Source organism: Anoplolepis gracilipes, unplaced genomic scaffold, assembly GCF_047496725.1.
Source record: "Anoplolepis gracilipes unplaced genomic scaffold, ASM4749672v1 Contig25, whole genome shotgun sequence".
NCBI classification, from domain to species: Eukaryota; Metazoa; Arthropoda; class Insecta; order Hymenoptera; family Formicidae; genus Anoplolepis; species Anoplolepis gracilipes.
In genome coordinates, this window is record NW_027328670.1 from 66,708 (window position 1) to 86,481 (window position 19,774).

A 19,774-nucleotide genomic window follows, 5' to 3' on the forward strand; every position below is an offset into this window, starting at 1 on the left:
TGTGTCAAGGATACGGGGTCCTCCCTCGCATACCTTTTTCTTTTTTCCTTCCCAGTTCTGGCATCGACGTCCGTAACTTCCTCTCTATACTTGGGTAGCACAGCTACCTCAGGGGTTGCGGGGTAAGGATGGGCGGACGCCGATCCAAACGGGATATTCTCTTTCTTTTTGGGGGAGAGGGGGACGGCAGGGGGTTTGGTCCTCACGGCCCCTCCCCCTTCCTTTGCCGGTTTTTTCGGCTAAGGTTTTGTTACGGGGCAGACTTGCCGTCCAATCAAATGGTTGGACGGCCGCCCGCGCCCTGCACAAGTCAAACAGCTCGGGGTCTTGGCCGGACAGTCCTTGGGTGTGTGAAGTTAGCATCTCAAATGTTAGAATCTCAAAAATAAACTTTATATTTACTTGCATCCAGCATAGTTCTACAGTTCCTGATAAGTTTTAACAAAAGTTCCGTCCAATTAATTATTAAAATCGAATTTTTAAAAATGAGATGCTAACTTCCGACAACACTTTACAGCATCTCACCATATTTCGAATACCTGATTACGGGGAAGTAAGAATAAAAAGAGTTCTATCGCCTAAACACGTCCTGTCAATAGTTCTGACGATTAAACAATTATTTTACCCAAAAAATTCATATTTTCGAACATAAATGTGAGATGCCGGTCGATTTTCGACAGTTCTGTTTATTTTAAGACAGTTCTAGTATAGTTTTGGTCATGTACATTAATTTCATAAAGAGTTCTCATGTTAAAAACAATTAAAAATATTTTTAAACAATTATTTTTCCAAAAATCGCGTATTTTTTAATATAAAGCTGAGATGCTGGTCGATTTTCGACAGTTCTGTTTATTTTAAAACAGTCTAGTATAGTTCTGGTCATGTACATTAATTTCATAAAGAGTTCTGATGATAAAAATAATTAAACAAATTTTTAAACAATTGTTTTGCCCTAAAATCGGGTATTTTCTTATAAAGCTGAGATGCTGGTCATTTCTTGACACATATGTATATATATATATATATAATTACATTTATAATTAATTAAATATTATATACTTCCATTATTAAAAAAATGTGTTAATAAAATAATCTTTTATATAATTCACTAATAATACCATTACTGTTGCTATTAAGTAGTATAGTAATAATTAAGTCAATAATTATTTTTTATTTTTATATTATATATGTGTATATATACATACATACATACATATATTATACATACAAGGTTTCCCGAAATGACTGGTAAATATTTTAATGGCAGGTTCTTAAAACATTTATATATATATATATATATATATAATATATATACAATATATATATAATTATATAAAATTATATATACTGTTACGTCCGTGTCAGCTATATAAGAAAATTGATATATCGATCGGTCAAAAGTTTGAAAGAAAAAGGAGCGTCGCAAGAAGACGAGTCTGCTTTCGGACGTAACATATATATATATATATATATATATATATATATGTGTTACGTCCTGTCGGCTCCACATTTTTCCTCCCACGAAATGAACAATAATCGTCCGATCGGTCACAAAAAACGGATCGCGCAATAGAAAAGAACCGTTATTATCAAATAACGTTTAGACCTACTAAAAACGATATCTAAACAAATACCGGAAGGGATCAATAACGAAATCCTCTAAACAACGAAACAGGCAAACACAGCTGCATAATCTTAAGAAAGAAACAAATAATGCCGCTACGCACTGTCGGCTCCACGTTTTTCCTCCCACGAAAATGAAGCAATAATCGCCCGACTAATCATAAAAAGGATCGCGCGACGAAAAATATTTTAAAATATTGAAAACGATGTTAAAAGAAACGACCGGAAAGGGTCGATAGTGAGATCCTCTAAATGAATAAATCGACAAACACAGCTGCATAATCTTAAGAAAGAAACAAATAACGCCGCTACGCACTGTCGGCTCCACGTCTTTACCTCCTATAAAGATAAAGCAATAATTGCCCGACCAGTCATAAGAGGGCCGCGGAACGAAAAAAATGTTTTAAACATTGAAATCGATGTTCAAAGAAATGACCGAAAAGGATCGATAGAGAGATCCCCTAAATAAATAAATGGAAAGAAACAGCTGGATAATCCCAGGAGATAACCAAATGAAGAATCTTCAAATTTCCTAAGAGGCCGTACAGAGCCCACCAATCAGCAACAATCAAAAATAAGGAGGAGAAGAATCTCACCGAACGATAGCTTTTTACACGTCAAAATCTCAAAAATACTCCCGCCCAAATTGTTAACACGCCCTCAAGATTTAATATAAAAAGGGGAGACTTGCGCATTACGAAGACCAAAAAATTTAAAATCAGTCGACAGTACAGCATCAGATTCATTCGGCACAGATTTTTCGGTCGTTCGCTGATTCAAGCAATTCGTTTTACACTGCGGGAGTCCCGATTACATCTTAAAATCTATTAGAGTCAGTGCTTAACAAAGACCACCCGCCAAGTAAGACCACAACTGGAGCCACAACTACACCAGCAGCTAAAAAAAACGCAACAAATCTGCCTAAATAGTAAGTTTAATTTCCTTCTCTTTTGTTTTGTTTTTTTTTCTCATCGTCTCTTTTCTCCTTTATTCAACCCTGTTCTTTTACTAAGTATGCCTAAAATCGCACCGACCCGCCGATTCTCGCGAGCCAACCGAGACCATAGATCGGACGACACGACCGTGTGCGAAATCGCGCCGTAACACATATTACATTTTCGTAAATCTTTATTATTATTTTTTTTCCTCTTATTATAAACCATTGTAACAAATATCAACCAGAATAAAATCTTTAGAATCGCACTCTTTCCTCCTCTTTTCTGGTTGATGACCTCCGTACTTATGTAACACCCGCGATCCACACACACACACACACACACACGCACACACTCATACAAATAATTTTAAAGCCGATATTAATAAGATCATATGTAAAATGGTAAGAATTAATTGAATAAATATTAATCTAAAAATTAAAATGATCGGTAAACTTATTTAACTCTCTCACTCCCTCCACGCAAAAGATCATATAAGGTCCCGTCCCGCGTAAAAGAGATTCAATTCTCTTACGAAAAAGGGACCACCGAGAGAACGTTCGCATAACAGAGTAATAACGACACCCGTCGTTTACTTGTTTGCTAACCTGCAGCTCGCTCGACCGAGTCACTCGTCGATAAGACTTTTGACATCGGAACAGTTCTTGTTACGCCCTTTCTCTGACTCATCCTCTCTACGGGCCTGGACGTAACATATATATATTTATATTTTATATATAATTATACATAAAAATATATATATGTATTTATGAAAATAAATAAAAAAAAAAGAAAATAAATAGAGTTTTTAATTTACTTTAAATTAATATTTAATATTAATATATGTATAATTTAATCATTAATATTTAAAAAAATTTTATGAAGATATCTAAATTTTTGTAATATTACGCAGCATAACGTTATCTTCCGTAAATTAGTTACATTTTTATATAAGTATTGTAAATTTACAGTTAAATGCTCGTTAGTTCATTTGTGACAAACCATGAATTCGATCAGATATTGATATTGTGTTATAAACCCGGTAAAAAATTTTTATATATAATCAGACAAAAATAGTCGTATCTAATTATACAAATTTATACGAAAATATACGAAATTTGTCCATTTTATATATAATTATTAATAATTATACATAAAATGTTGCAGGCATTGTGTATAAGTATGTATAAGCTTACATATACATAATTCTAATTGTAGCTATCAATCCATTTATATATAAATATACGTAACGTTTTATACGGTGTCATCTATAATAAGGACTCCTCCGGAAGGGAGGACGCTCTTCAGGCGGGCGCGCTAAGGCCCTCGCGTAGTGTCTTCGTTACTCCTCAACCCCCGCCCAGCCACGCTCCGGCTTAAGGGCTTTCGCCCCCGGCGTACTATGTGGCGCTCACCATCATTTCCGCCGCGACCGTCGCGTCTGTAGCAGGAACCGATTCGTACGCGTCCGACACCCAGGTATGCATGCCGGTGCTATGCATCCTGCCCGAGCCGGGGTCCAAGAGGAAATCCGGCTAAAGATGCGCTCTTAACTATCCCTCCACTCCGGTTTCCCGGGGCTTCGGGACAGAGCCTCCCCACCACGTCAAGGTGGCGCATCATCGGGGAGGAATCTAACCTTTTTTTTTTTTTTTTTTTTTTTTTTTTTTTTTGTTACGAGGGGGAAATGCCTTTACGCATCCCCGGCCTGGTATTGGTTGGCCGGGGTATGTGGGACTCGCCGGCGCTATAGAGGAAGCACCGGAATGCCCACTAAAACCCCCCCGGGTATCCTTCCCAGACGGTTTATGCAGAAAGGAGGGCCTCGCCATCGGCACTATCCCTCCTCCTGCCCGTCTCGTACACACACACGCTTGGACCTGGGTCCAACGAGCACTCGCAGGAGCGTCCCTTCCCTATTACGACCCCGGGATACCAGCCGGGGTCTTCTCCTTCCCAGATTGCAGTAGACGGAGGTGGAATGTCCGTTTCCTACCCACCTCCGGCTCTGCGTCTCTCCCACACCAGAGACGTAATGGGGGGGGGGATAATCGTGTCTCCCCCTTCATCGTCATCTTCGTCCTACTTCCTTGTCCACCCCACTGCCTGCCCCGGCCCCCTGGTCCGACCGCCCACTTACTAGTGGTGGTTGGCTTTCAAGGGTGGGGGTCTGATGTTGGGGGTTCTCGCCCAAATTCCCGGGAGAGGGAGGAGGGGTCTCACCTTCTCTCCCCCCGCGTCTCTCTCGTCCTTCTCTCTCTCTTTCTCGCTCCGCCTCCTCTTTTGTGCTGATGACTACTCCACAGAAGGAGGCCACCGCTTTCCATTTGTCCTCCCCTTCTGCCATAGCCTTCACTATGCCTCTCCCACGGCCGTGGACAATTCCGCCCGGCTTTCCACCCACGCAGGGCACATCTCCAGGGTGTGCTGCGCCGAGTCCAGGGGATCAGTGCAGTGGTGGCACTTGCCCGTAGTCTCCTTCCCAATACGGTCCAGATATTCGCCGAAGCAGCCGTGCCCCGTAAACATTTGGGTCATACGGAAGGTCATTCCCCCCTTCCTTTTTTCCACCCAGGCCTCTAAGTGAGGCCCTATGGCCTCAGCCACCCTACGCCCCGCAGCTCTGCCAGACGGAGAGAGCAGCTGCTGCTTCCACCGTTCCAGCATCTTCCTATGGTGCTGCCGCCTCACCGCAATCCTCGCCCGGGGGACGATGTTCCGCCCCGCCTCCCGGAGCCCTCGCATGCGTCGGTACACATCGGTGTACATTTTCGCGAGGAGCTCCACGGGAGGAATCCCCGCCAAAGCAGTCGCCGCTTCGAACGACACTGTACGGTAGGCACGTACCACCCGTAATGCCATTTTCCTTTGGACCCCGTGCAAAATGCCCAAGGTCCTCCGGTTGCCGCTGATATCTTTGGCCCATACGGGTGCCCCGTACAGCATCATGGCGTGAACCGTCCATCCATACAGCCGCCTGACTCGACCGTCAGGGCCTCCCAGGTTCGGGAGTAGACGGCCCAGCGCGGCAGCTGCTTTCTCCAGGCGGGGAACTAACTGGGCAAAGTGCGCGGCGAAGCGCCACCCACCGTCCAGCAGTAACCCCAGATATTTAGAGGTATTTTCCACCTTCGTCTCCACCCCCTCTACCATGACCCAAAGGCTCGGCGGCACACCTCTAGCACCTGGCCGGAAAATGATTGCCTCCGTCTTCTGGGGCGCCACCCTCAGGCCCAACTCCCTGATAGCCCGCGTAATACACGCCGTCGCTACCGTGGCCAGGGCCGAGGCTTCCCTTCCGTTTTCCCCCTCGGCTAACACGATCGTATCGTCCGCGTAGCAGACGACCGTGCAGCCGGGGCGGATGGCCGTTCTTACCACCCCGTCGAAGGCCAGGTTCCACAGGAGTGGCCCGAGGACCGACCCCTGTGGGACTCCACATCCCACTCGTCTCGTAACCTCTACCGCGTCCCTGTTGGTGTAATGCAGGGAGCGGTCGCTGAGGTACGATTGGATGATCCGGCGGAGGTATCCCGGCACGCCGAAGCGGGCCATGGCTCTTTGGATACATCTCCAGGGCAGGGTGTTAAAGGCGTTCGAGATGTCAAGAGACACGCCGATCGCCACCCTGCCCTCCCGCACCGCGGCCTCCGCAAAGGCGCGCACCCTCAGTACTGCGTCCACGGTTGATCTTCCACCGCGGAAGCCGTACTGCCGGTCATCCAAGTTCGGCCCGATGCTTTCCAGGTGCTCGACGAGGCGATTGGCGACTATCCTCTCCAGGATTTTGCCAGCCTCGTCGAGCAAACATATGGGCCTGAATGACAAGGGGGTCTCCATATCCTTGCCTTTCTTGTGCAAGAGGACCAAATTGGCCCTCTTCCACCTCTCGGGGAAGACTCCCAGTCTGAGGCACTTCGTGTATAGGTGTGCAAGATGCCCACCCATCACCTCAAAGGCTCCAGCCCATGCCTTCCTAGGGAGTCCATCGGGTCCGGGGGCCTTGGTGCCGCGGAGTCTCCGCCTGCAACTCTCCATTTCTTCCCCCGAGACCGCCAGTCCTCTGACCATTCGGGTCCTCCCCTCGCAAAGATGGGGAAGGGGGTATCCTCCTCCTCAGACTGAGGAAAGAGCCCTCCGACCACCCGGTCCAGGGCTTCCGGGGAAAGGGTCTCCGTAGCCGGTGGCCCTCTATTGCGAAGCTTCCCGAGCACCATTTGGTATGGCCGTCCCCAAGGGTTCTCTTCCAAGTGCGAGAGGAGCTCGTCCCACGCCCTAGCTTTCGCTTTTTTTATTTCCAGGCGTAGGGCGTCCCTGGCCACTCTGTACGCCTGGTAGAGGCCTCTAACTTCCTCTACCGGCCTATCCTTCTTCTTGGCCCGGGCGTATTTCCTCCTTTGATGGACCGATGACCGCCGCAATTCCGCGATCTCCCCGGTCCACCAGTACGCCGCTCTACGGCCTTGCGGACCAGCCTTGATCCGGGGCATTGACGCGTCACATGCATCAGACATGGCGCCCCGGATCCACTCGACTTCCTACTCTATGTCCCTATCGGCCTCTCCCGATTCTCCTCTCTCCAGCCACGTGGCCGAAAGGATCGAGGCCATAAAGGCGTTCTCGTTCATTTTCTTTGTGCTCCAGCGCCTAGGAGAGGTCGTCTCTCTCAGCCGTCGACGCTGGAGCACCTGCTCGGGTGTGACCACGAGGCCGTAGACTATGTACCTATGATCTGACAAGGTCTCGACCTCCGTGGCCACCTTCCACCCTAGCACCTTGTTGAGGGTCGCTGGGGAGGCCCAGATAAGGTCCACCACCGACTCTCCCCTTTCCCGTACGCAGGTGCTTATCCCTCCCTCGTTCAGCAGCCTTAAATCCAGTGTCGCGGCCCACTCTTCGACCGCGACACCTCAGCGGTCCGTCCTCGGGGAACCCCACGTCATCGATTTTGCGTTAAAGTCCCCAGAGACTACCACCCGCCCCACTCCAATCCCGCTGATGATAGCGGAAAGGGAGTCCAACCTCTCAGCAAATCCTGAGAGGTCCAGACTAGGCGGCAGGTAGACCCCGATGACCAAAACGGGTCCCCACCTGACCGCCACCCACCCTTTGCCCTTGCCCACCAATGTGGCGGAAAGTGAGGCGCGAGCATCCGCCCTCCATGTAAGGGCTACGGAGCCCAACTCGTCCCCCACCCACGAAGGGTGCTCGGGGATCTGGTACGGCTCCGCAGCAATGCCCAAACCACAACCACGCTCCGCCAGAGTGTGCACAAACAAGTCTTGCGCCTGACGGGCGTGGTTGAGATTTGCCTGCAGGACCCGAGCCACCATTTATTTATTATTTAAATTTTGATTCGGGCCTGCCTCCGATCCCTTTAAAGAAGAGGGGCTTTCGGGACCCCTTTCCCATCCTGTACCCTCTCCTTCAGGGGGGTAATCTGGGGTGAGGAGATTTGTATCCTCGTCCTCCTCTGTGTTTCCCTTCTTCACCTCGGTCTCGCCCACCATCCCAGCTGTCGCTGTTCCGGCGGGTACTCCTTCCAGAGTATTCTCCCCTTCTATGATGGTGGGGACATCCTCCGTTTCCTCATTTCTCTCCATTTTTTCTCTCCCCTCCTTCAGCTGCTTGTTGGGGGGTGAGGAGCAGGAATTGTTGAGGTCTTTAGCTTTTTTCTCCACTTCCCCCTCTCTCTTTTTCTTCGGTTGCGACCTAGGTGTTGACGCGCCGCGGGGTGTGGGAGTTCCCCCATCCATTGCCCTCTTCGCCGCGTCGGGTCCTTTTTCCTTTGTAGAGGATCCTTTTCCCCCTATAGAGGAGGGTTTCCGGCCAGTGCTCTCCCCTACAGGCCTGCGTGTTTCCCCACTAAAGGCCCCGGTAGTTCGCCCAGTCATTCGACCACCCTGCGCAATGGGGCAAGCCGCACTCCCCGCCCTATGTTTTGCCGGCTTCCCTTTATCCGCGCATATGGGACATCTGGGCGCCGCTCTACAGTCCGCCGCTCGGTGTCCCTCCTCCCCGCACTGGAAGCAATCGAATCTTCGTTCCACGGTTGCCGTGCATTTCGACTGTACGTGTCCCCTACCCAGGCATTTAAAGCACTGGAGGGGCCTCTCCTCCAGCAATTCAACCCTGGCGTGGGCCCACCCAACCCTTATTCTGCCGGCTTTCGCCACCAGATTGGCGGCAGCTGCAGGGCATTTGGCCCACGCCGAGCCCATCCCGTTGGGGGCTCTTCGTATCGTCCCCACTTTGATGTCCCCGTGGGCACATCCACCGACTTCCGCGATTGCGTCCCTTACCTCCGAGGCCTGGACTGCATCGTCCAGGTCCCGAAACAGAAGCTCCGCAGTCTTGGTAGGGAGGGATACCCTAACTCCCTCCGCCCCCTTCAACGTCTTCCTAAGTTTGGAGGCAAAAGCCATAGCCTTTTGGCTGGCTCCCTCACCTCCCACTTCATATATAATCGCCCCTGTCAGGGCCCTCCTGTTCCTGAGCTCCGTGATGTTGAGCTCAGTCAGGTCGATCTGTCCTTTCGCACGGCGGACCATTTCGCTGTATTGCCCCTCCGGGCATGTAAGGACAACCGCCGCGGTGCGGGGGACCCTTATCGGCCTGGAGGCACCAGCTCTCTTCTTCTTCTGAACCCCATCAGGGGGTCCAGGTGGTGGTGGTCTCTTCTCCTTTCCCTTTACCTTGGTTGTCGGGGGTGCTGGTGATGCGGTCTCCTTCCCGCTCCTTAGCTTCCCTTTCTTTTCCAGTGCCGCCGCATATGTGAGCCGCTCCTTGTCGGCTGCCCGCGACGGTCCTGGGACTGGTCCTCCTCCGCCTTTAATTATGGCGGCTTTAGTTCCCGCTCCTCTTTCTTTTTGCCCTCTGAAAGGGCCCTGATCTTCTCCCACAAAGGTCGATCCCAAGGCGAGGTTTTCGGCGTACCTAACCTCTACCATCAGGTCTCCCTCCTTGAGATACTTCCGCCCTTTGATAACTTTAAGGGCCTCGGACACGACCTCCTCCACATTCCATCCCACCTCGGGGTTGGCCCTAATTCTTATCTCCTTCTCCTCCATGAGCGAGAGGGAGATTGGCGGTTTTTTACCTCGGGGTTGCGGTACCTCCAATTTCCTCGCCGCCCCCTTTTTCCTGTTCTTCCTTTGGTTTTTCCCTTCCCTTATGTCAGGTCCCACCTCCCCTTTTGTATTTGGGAACTTTCCTCCTTTGTATGATCCCGCGGGGGATGTGTTTGTCCCCATGGATTTGGGAGCCACCGAATCGGTTTCTGGGGCCCCTTTCTCCAGGAGCGGTTCGGTCTCCATCTCTTCGCTGGAGCCTTCTTCCGCGTAATTAACTACTCCCATACCCTCTCTGCTTCTCGTACGAGGGGCAGGGGTAGGGGTACCTGGAGCCACCTCCAGGGGAGGTTCTTTCCTCCTGATGGGCGTACCTTCTTCTACTCTTTTCCTTAGGAGTGCATTCTCCTCTTTAAGCGCGGTTTCTCTCCGCGTCAGCTCCTCCATCTGGCGCTGAAGGGAACCGCTCGTTCCCTTCAGTTCTTCGACGTCCCTTCTCAGCTTTGTGTTTTCCTCAATGAGGGCCTCAAACTAAGCCTTGGTCTCCTCCAATTGCCTCCTTACTTCGTCAGAGGACATGCTTCCCCTACTGGCTAGGGTAACTGCCCCGGCAGAAGTCACTAGCACGGCTTCCTTAAGAAGCCTGACGAAATCTCCTTTGAGGTTTTTGGAGACCTTCGCTACCTTCTCCACAGCCTGTGTTGCAGTGAGTATTTCTGCGCAGACATCAGCTGCCGGAGAATTTTTAAGTTCCTCCTCGATCTCCTTTTGAGATTTCAGTTTTCCCCAGGTTTTGTTTCTTTTCCCTGGCAGAGCAGACCTGTCATAGACCCATTGGAATAGAGCCAGTTTTTCCTGAGCTTGTTTGATCCGGTCCATAGTCTTCTTGACCTCGCACTCGCCCGTAGTTATCGGGCGACCTTGTTTCCTCTTTTTAAAGAGGAAGGACCCGGTATCACTCTGTGAGTTTGTTGAGCCGGCCGATCCCGAACCGTCAATGTCGGAATCATCCTCCACCTCGATAACCTCACCAGTTCCTTCTTACTTGCTCTCCTTTTTGAGCGGTCTCGCCCTCATCTTTTTCAAGACTGGGTCTAAGTTCGCTTTTTCCAAATCAGTCAGCGATCTAGTTTCCCTGACCACAGGGACACCAACGGCCGCCCCGACCGAGGCTCTCCTTCCTCTTCCTCCCGTGAGACTCGTAGTGTCTCTCGTTACGCCCACCTCCGTATTTGTTTTTATTGGCGCCATTTCTTGTTAGTTCCCGCTCCCCGCTGCGGCTCCGTCACCCAGGGTATACTTTCACCTGCCGCAGAGTATCCCGAAACGTGACCGGCAACACTCCACGACAGGGCCTCAAGTTCCCCCGGGGGGGTGACATACGACACGGGCCGGGGGATATACATCCCCGGCACTGGTCCCTGGCCCCTTACTCACCCATGGAGGTTTTGACGCCTCCATGGGCTTTCGGGGGTTCCCGGCCTCCGACCTCCGGGATACCGCAGCGGGTGGTGCCACCCGGGGGGCCCCATGGACGGTTGGGACTGGGTCGCCGCTCCCCGGCTCAGTCTTACCCGCCATGGCGATCAGCTTGCACGCGCCCTTGACGAAAGTTACCTCCCATCAGAGGGCCCCGACGGTGCACCGCTTCGGAAGGGAAACGGTCGCGATGCACCGTCGGGCTCCGTCCCGCCGTCGAACCCTGCCTCGGAATACGTCCGAGCGGCTCCGACGGCTGGGCCGACCCGGCGCCGTTGGGCTATGCCCGTGCGGTCCGCGCCGGCCCTCCTCCGCCTCCCCGACCCCGTCCTCGGAAAACGTCCGAGCGGCTCGGAAGAGGCCCGGCCCGATGGGTCCGGGAGTTCCGGAGATCCATTGGCCCGTCCGCTCCCCTCGCGGCGCGCACTCAGGGGCAGAACCCACTGAGCCGCCTGCACGCGAGATGGAGCCTCATGACTGTGGGACGCCAGCCCATGCCCACATCCCCCCAAGGGACGCCGCACGGCGGGAACACCCACACGCGCGGAAACCCTCATGTGCCAGGAGCACCCAGCGGTACCCAGCATGTGGATATCCGGGGGGTATGTGAGACTCTCCCTATTTAAGGGCATACCCACTAAAAACCTCACGAGTGGCATCTTCGGCGATTGTAGGGGAGACTCCTGGAACTAGCGATGCAATACTTCAGGAGCCTCTCCTCGCCACACTCCTTAACTGGAGTTCTTCCTGGGAGGGAGGGAAGAAAGGAACATATCCTATACTCCCCTCCTCTCCAAATCGAACTTTTACTCTGCGGCGGGAGGGCCACTACCTCCTCCCGTCGTGTCTACTCTTCCTCCTGATGGGGGGTGGAGGGGGAGAATCGAGATTTAGAATTTCGACCCTCCTCTCATCTGGAAGGGGTTAAATAGGGAGGGCAAAAAAGAGGGGGAAGTAAGGGCGGGAAGGTCGAGCAGAACCAGTCTGCTCCCTCCTTCCACTTACTGACATCTTGGCGGCGCTCCCATGGGTGTCGATGGGTGCGCCGTCGCTGGTGGCGACGATGACGGCAGCGGGTGCAGCGGAAGTCGCACCAGCCGGACCGTCACCGTACGCAAGAGGGGCCCGGGTGGTGGGGGAGGTTGGGGTCTCTTGCCAGGAGCCCTTCCCCTCGCCGTCCCGGTCTACGTTCCCTCTCGGCGCTTTCTTTTTGGGCCATGACCGCCTCGCAAAAGGCGGCCACGGCTCTCCAGTTGTCCTCGCTGCCGAGCATCTTGACGACGACGCTTGGCAGCGCCAAGTCGTCCCCGATAGTCCGGGTTAGGACATCGCGCTCGTCCCTCCAAGCTGGGCATGTTTAAAGGGTGTGTTGCGCGGTGTCCTTCTCGTGACCGCAGTGGTGGCAGGCCTCGCTTGCCTCCCGTCCGATGCGGTACAGGTACTCTCCGAAACACCCATGTCCGAAGAGCACCTGTGTCATCCTAAACGTACTGTTGCCCCACGCCCTGTCCAGCCACTCTTTCAGACAGGGCAGGACGGCCGATATAGTCCTCTCCTCAAATGTTGAGGGGCGCTCGTGCAGCAACGCGATCCATCGCTGCTCGAGGGACTTTTTCTTCTGGAGCTTCCAAGTGCCCAGTATCCTGGCCGGGATCTTGGCGACTCCTTCCATGCGTGCCGCGGATTTCCGGTCATACAGACGTCTGTGTGAATCCGCGACCATATGCAGGGGGGGAAGTCCGGCCAGGATGGTGGCCGCCGCGTGCGACACCGTCCTGTAGCCTCGGACGAGACGAATGGCCAATCTACGCTGGACGCGACGCATCGCGTCCTGTATGCGTCTGGTGGCCATCGCCTCGCCCACACCGGTGCTGCATACATTAGTATGCTAAGGACGGTGTGCGCGTAGACGCGGCGCACCCGACCGTCCGGCCCTCCGAGATTCGGCAGCAAGCGGCTAATCGCTGCCGCCGCCTTCTGTGCTCTCGGGACCAGACGGTCAAAGTGACCCGCGAAGCTCCATCGGCCGTCGATGTGGAGCCCCAGGTATTTGATCTGGGACCCCACTGGGACAACAGTACTGTCAACATCTAGTCGGGAGGTGGGGGGAGGCTCCCCAGCGGCCCGGCGGTCGTAGAAGTAGACCGCCTCGGTCTTGCTGGGGGCCACCCTCAGGCCAGTCCGGCTTATGGCCCTCACGAGGCCTGCCACCTCTTCGTTGGCCCTGTTTAGGGCTTCCCCCCAATTGTCTCCCTCGGCTACCAGCAGGGTATCGTCGGCATATCTGATGACCCGGCAGTCGAGGGGGAGGGCGGTATGGAGGACCCCGTCGTACCCGAGGTTCCACAGCAGCGGGCCCAACACCGAGCCCTGTGGGACCCCGCAGTACACGCGACGGGTGTGACCCTGGCCCTCTTGGTCCCTGTATTCGAGCCTACGGTGACCGAAGTAGGCTCGAATTCCCTTCACGAGGTAGTTGGGGACGCGGTGGGTGTTAAGCGCGTCCCCGATTGCCTTCCACGGGAGGGTGTTGAAGGCGTTGGACACGTCCAAAGCGACGGCCAACGCCACCCTCCCGCGTTCCACAGCTGACTCCGTGAGGGCCCTGACGCGCAGTACGGCGTCCACCGTGGACCTGCCCTCACGGAAGCCGTATTGTTCCTCGTGAAGGGAAGGGACCTCATCGCGCGCCAGATGCTGGACGAGTCGGCGAACGAGAATCCTCTCGTATATTTTGCCGACCTCGTCCAGCAGGCAAATTGGCCGGTACGATGACGGGTCACCCTCCTTCTTACCGCCCTTGTGGAGAAGAACCAACTTGGCTCTTCCCCACATTGGGGGGAATTCCTCCTCCACGAGGCATCTATTAAAGATGCCTCGTAGCCACCCGGATAGGTTTGGCTCCTCCAAGGCGAGCTTCCAGACGCGCCCTGGGATGCCGTTTGGGTTAACGGCCTTGTTGTTCTTGACTCCCCGGACGGCATTCCTCAACTCCTCCTCGGTGATTTCGAGATCCCTGGACCAGGCCTCGGCAGCGCCGGTGTTCGCGCTGCCCCAATCGAGACCTCGAGGATTGGGTTTAGTCGGGAACAGAGTCCCGACTATTTGGTCCAGGGATCCCGAGGGGAGGGTTTCCGTCACGGGAGGCGCCCAGTGACGTAGTTTGTTCGTCACTATCTTGTATGGGCGCCCCCACGAGTCGGCGTCAAGAAACGCGATGAGCTCGTCCCACGATCTCGCCCTGGAGGAGCGAATGCGACACTCAGCGCCACTCGAGCGGACCGGTAGTCGCTGAGTGCCTCGGCTTTCCAGGCCTCGTCGCCACGGCGCTGGGCGCGTTTGAGGAGTCTCCGCGACGGAGGAGCGGCGAAGAGACGCGATTTTCTCCGTCCACCAGTACGCAGCCCGGCGCGAGTGGGGCCTGCTTTTGGGCATGGAGAAGTCGCACGCCTGTGTGATCGAGTCTACCAGGCGCGCGACATCCTCCACCAGGCTCCCCACTTCCTCCTCTGGCGGATGGTGTTGCCAAAGGGTGGCCTGGACGGCCGCCGTCAACCTATCCGGGTCTAACTTTTTTAAGTTCCATCGCGGCGGTGGCGCACCGCCGGTCGGGCTCCCGGGCTGGAGGGTGGTGCAACCGAACTCTATATATCGGTGGTCCGATAGAGTCTCTTGGTCGACCACCCCCCATGACCAATTTAGGCGTGCCGCGGAGGGGGTTATCATAGTGAGATCCACTATAGACGCCCCCTGCAGTAGCCGGTCGCACGTGGGCTCGTTGCCGGTGTTTAGTAGGCATAGCCCGAGAGCCCCTATCCAGTCCAGTAGGACCTCTCCCTTGGGGATGGTAAGCCGGTCTCCCCAGGCTTGCGCTCTGGCGTTAAAGTCACCGGCCACCACCACCTCCTGGGGGAGTATGCTGCGTATGCAGTGCTCCAACTCCCCCAGATACAGCTCAAATTGGGAGAGGCCCCAACTAGGCGGTGCGTAACACGCCACCACCGCGATGGATCCTTATTTCACCGCCACATACCCCCTTCCTGACTTGAGTAAGGAACAGGGAGGTTGTGGCTGTTTGATCCTCGTATGATTGCGACCGTGCCAGAGCCGTCCACCCTCCAATTAGGATGGTATGATGGGGGTCGGTACGGCTCCGACACGATCGCCAGTCCTATACCACGCTCGGCGATAGTCTGCAGGAGTAAGTCCTGCGCCCGCTGAGCGTGGTTAATGTTTGCCTGTATGAATTTACAGGCCCTCATTGATGTCGGTAGAGAGGGCCTCCGTCGACTCAGACCCCGCACCACGTGGCCGTGGAAGGGGGGCTCCATCCGCGTTCGATGGCGCATTACCTACGGGCTCAATTTCGCCCGGGGTAAGGGTGTCTCCTTTCACGTTACCACGCTTAGGGTCTAAGCGTGGCTTCCTTTGGGGCTTGGGGGAGTCGGAGCAGAGCTCTTTGCTCCCCGCACCCTCCTCGTTTCCTTCCCTGACCGAGTCCGCGCGCCGCTTGCGACACTCCGATGTGTCCATCGGCGCGGGCGCAGACTCGGCTGAAGCCGTTTGGTTCGCTTGTGGGATTTCTCCTACAACGACCTCCATCAGGGACGGAATTGGGCTCTTGTTTTCGATTCCCCCCTTCTCCCCTCCTACCGACGGGGTGGGTTTTTTGGAGGGAGGAATCGATTTGGCCTTCTTCCTGTTGAGTTTTTTCGGGGGGTGACAATTCATGCCCCCCATCCTGTGCCCCGCGGGTGCCCCGAAGTCAGCACAGAGTGCGCAGTGCACTTTCTGCTCGGAGCAGGAATTGGCCTTGTGGCCCTCCTTGTTCGGCGAGTTGTCCCGCCTTGCGTGCCTTGTCCTCACCGGAAATCTCAAGGATTAAGGCACCGGTGAGACCTTTCCTTATTTTGAGGCTTCCTTCCTTGATTCCCAGTTGGTCAAGTTTTACCTCCTTTCTGATGGCGGCTATGTTTTCGCCATATTTCTTTTCTGGGCAAGTTATCATGACCGCCGAGGTTTTGGGAACTTTTCTTTTATCGGGTTTCTCTCCCCCCGTTACCTGCCCACGCTTCTGCTTACCCTGTTCACTGGGCGGTGACTGGCCGCAGCAACGGGTACAGTTCTGGAGGGGAGGGGAGTCTGTCCTACTTTCTTCTTTCCCTTACGTCCGACCACCACGCTCCACGGAGTTTCCGTGGTCGGAGAGGGGTCATATGTCCCGAGGTCTGTCGACTTCTTGTCGAAGGGCCCCGGGCCTAATGGTCCTCCGCCAGAGGGTGGAGCCTCAGAGGGTTCCGCATCCTGGCGAGATTTCTTTCCAGGTATTCTCTCATCGGCAGCGGGTACCGGCAGGGAAGGGGGGGGAGAGATCTTGGTGTGAGCACAAACCTGGCTTTCTCCCTTCTTCTTTCCCTTCTTGGCCGCTTTTTCCTTTTGGCTGCTTTTAGGAACCATTCCCTGCGTCTTGGGCTGAGTTGGCGAGGGGATCTCGGCCTCCTTCCCCATTGGCGGCTGAGTATGTGCGTTCAGGAGAGCAGATTGGACCGCCTCCCCTTGTCCGTTCGTTGCTTCGAAGAATCGCAGCATCCTTTCCCTCAAGTCAACGCCTATTTGTAGGTGCTGATTGAGGGCTTCGTACAGGATTGCAAAGTCGCCCTGGACTGTTGGGCGAGTTACCGGTGGGAGTGGTCGAGGGGATCCACTCAAGAGGGGCCCCTGTTCCTCCATTACGCTCGCGGCCTGCGGTTCTACCTCCATGCAGGGGTCACCAGCCAGGCCCGGGGACACGCATGCCGGAGATAGTCCGCCCCTCCTCAAGGCGGTCTTCTTTGGGGAGACATTTTGGGGCGTCCTCAGCCTGAGAGAATGCCACTCCCCGCTGTCGGAATCTGAATCCCGGTCAGATTCAATGCGGTTCCGTCCTCTCAGGTTCCTGCCCCTTTTCTCCTTTTCACTTTTTGTGATGCTTCCCTCTTCGATCAGGCGAGTACTGAGCTGGTTCGTCAGCACTTTTACCTGATCGGCGAGTTCCGCCACCTGTTTTTTGAGCTCGCTCGTCTCCTTTTCTTTCTCGGCTTTGAGGAGCTCCAATTGGTGCCAAAGTTCCTCCGCTTCAGCGTTGCTCGGCGAGGACGATACAGTTCTGTCGTGAAGGACTGCTGTGGCAGCCATGATGGACGCCACAGCCTTCTTCATCTCCCCTTCCAGTGGGCCCTTGATGTTCTTGGAGACCTGCAGACTCTTGAAAATGGTCACGCAGTTTGCTATGGTATCCGACACCACAGCCGGTGTCGGAGAGTGGAGGAACATCTCCCTCGCCACCCTCTGGTTGTCTCGGCATCTCTCCCAGGCCTGTCCATCGGGCATTGAGGCACCCAGGGCCCAATCCGTGTCCACTCTCTCTCTGGCCTCTTCCCTCGCTCTGGCCCTTGCCTCCCTTTTCTCCCTTGTCCCTTCACCCGTGGTGATGGGCCTTCCTCTGCCTCTCTTGACGGAGCTGACGTCCGACTGCTCGTCCTCCGAGCCAGCATAGTACGACCCAGCGTGCGATGCTGCTTCGTACTCGTCAGGATCACCCGCCACGCTACTGGCGCGTGATCCCGCTGGGAACGCCAAGTCCTCGTCACTAGGAGCAGGAGTTATACCTGTATCGGTATGTTTCCTCCTTTTCCCGCTCGCTCGGCAGCTGTGGCATATATGCCTCGCGTTGTGAGGGCATTTGCTCGTTTTTTTGGCCATTGGAAATTGGAGGTATCTCCTTTCCAACGCCTCCCTCGCTGCCGTACCATCCTGAATGGCCGTGATGGTAGGTTTGCCACCGAATGTCGATGGCCCTGGGTACGAAGGCATAACCTTCCCCTCTGAGCTCTCGGGTATTTCGGGGAATACCCGCCAATAGATATAAAAATAATTATTAATAAAATAGAATAATTTAAATAATAAAAATTAGTAGCAAACGGATATAATAATCATATAGATAATATAGTTACAAATCTCATTAAAGGAGTCAAATAAAATAATCGATAATTAGATTTATAAACATAAAATAATTCTTTATTTAATAATTTAATAGCATCGCTGAAAGGTTGCAAAATACCAACTAACCCGACCTTATTAGGACCTTTACGTATTTGTACATATCCTAAAAATTTCCGCTCTAATAAAGTTAAAAAAGCAATCCCTAACAATAAAATTAATAATAAAATTAATAAATTTAATAAATTTAAAACTAAATAATAATAAATATTTTTAATTATTACTTATATAAATTATTTTTATATATTTATAAATTCTAAATTTATTACACTATTCTGCCAAAGTAATCTACAATTTTTATAAAATTAATATTATTCTTTAATTTAAAAAAAATTTCAAATAAAAAGTCCTTTCGTACAAATTTATTTACACTTTAATTATAGATAAAATCCGATCTGGCTTACGCCGATCTAAACTCAAATCATGTAAAATTTTAATAGTCGAACAGACTAAATAATTAAATTTTTCCATCTAATTTTTATTTTAATTCAACATCGAGGTCTCAATCATTTTTTATAATATGATCTTAAAAAAAATATTACGCTGTTATCCCTAAGGTAATTAATTTTTCAATAATTTCTTTTAAAACTTATTCATATTTTCATAAATATATGATTATCTATTAAATAAAATTAAAAAAGTTTATAAAATTTTTTAATCCTCCCAACTAAATATAATTTTATACTAAATTTAAAAACTAATGTATTTTAATAAAAATTATATTAAATTCTATAGGGTCTTATCGTCCCATAATATTATTTGAACATTTTTATTCAAAATTTAAATTTTTATTATTTAATTTAAAAAGCTTAAATCTTATCCATTTTTTCATTCCAGCCTCCAATTAAAAGACAAATGATTATGCTACGTTAGCACAGTCAAATTACTGCGGCTATTTAATACACATCATTGAGCAGAACAAACCTTTAATTATTTTCTAAAAACCATGTTTTTATTAAACAGGTGGACTTAATTTTATTTAAATATATTAAATAAATTTATTTTGCCTAATTCTTTAATTAAATATAAATTATTAATTATTATCAAATTTTTAAAAATAAATTTTATAAATAATACTAATTTTATCATTATTAATTTTTAATTTAAATTAATAAAAATATTTTTTTAATTTATTAAATTTATTTTAATTTTAAAATTATAATTAAACTATGCTAAAATAAATAAATTATTAAATTTTTTCAAAAAATTTTAAATTTTAAAACCATTTTTATAAAATTTTTATAAATAATATTAATAAATTTTTTAAATTTTAAAATTAATTTATAGATTATCCCATAAATTTTTAATATAAATCAATATATTTATTGTAAATAAAAATTATTTTAAACTTTAATAAAAATTTACATATTTAAATTTATATCTAAATTAAATTTATATAAAAAAAAAATTAGATATCAAAAAAATTAATTAAAGTATCTTCTCTAAATAAATATTAAAAATAATTTTTTTATATTAAATTTTATTTATTTATTTAACTCTTTTTCTTTCGAGAAATTTATTTATCAATAATTTTTTTTAATAAACCCTGATACAAAAGGTACATTTAACTAAAATTACTTTTAAAAATTTTTTTATTTTCATTTACATTACATTATCATTAAAATTAAA

The 19,774-nt window shown here is 50.6% G+C and overlaps 1 protein-coding gene across 1 annotated transcript; it reads right to left on the bottom strand.

The window, feature by feature from the left end:
- Positions 1–7,096: 7,096 nt before the first annotated feature.
- On the bottom strand, positions 7,097–7,891 carry LOC140675814 (uncharacterized). Its single transcript, XM_072910410.1, has 2 exons — positions 7,581–7,891; positions 7,097–7,427 (listed from the first exon to the last, which is right to left on the bottom strand). Exons 1-2 carry the CDS (start codon positions 7,889–7,891, stop codon positions 7,097–7,099), a joined length of 642 nt encoding a protein of 213 aa, XP_072766511.1.
- Between the last annotated feature and the right edge of the window lie 11,883 nt (positions 7,892–19,774).

Coding starts and splice junctions, on each gene's coding strand:
- LOC140675814 (XM_072910410.1), bottom strand. CDS start 7,891: ATGGTGGCTCGGGTCCTGCAGGCAAATCTCAACCACGCCCGTCAGGCG. Junction 7,428..7,580: donor CTCTCAGGATTTGCTGAGAG/GTTGGACTCCCT, acceptor ACTGGATTTAAG/GCTGCTGAACGAGGGAGGGA.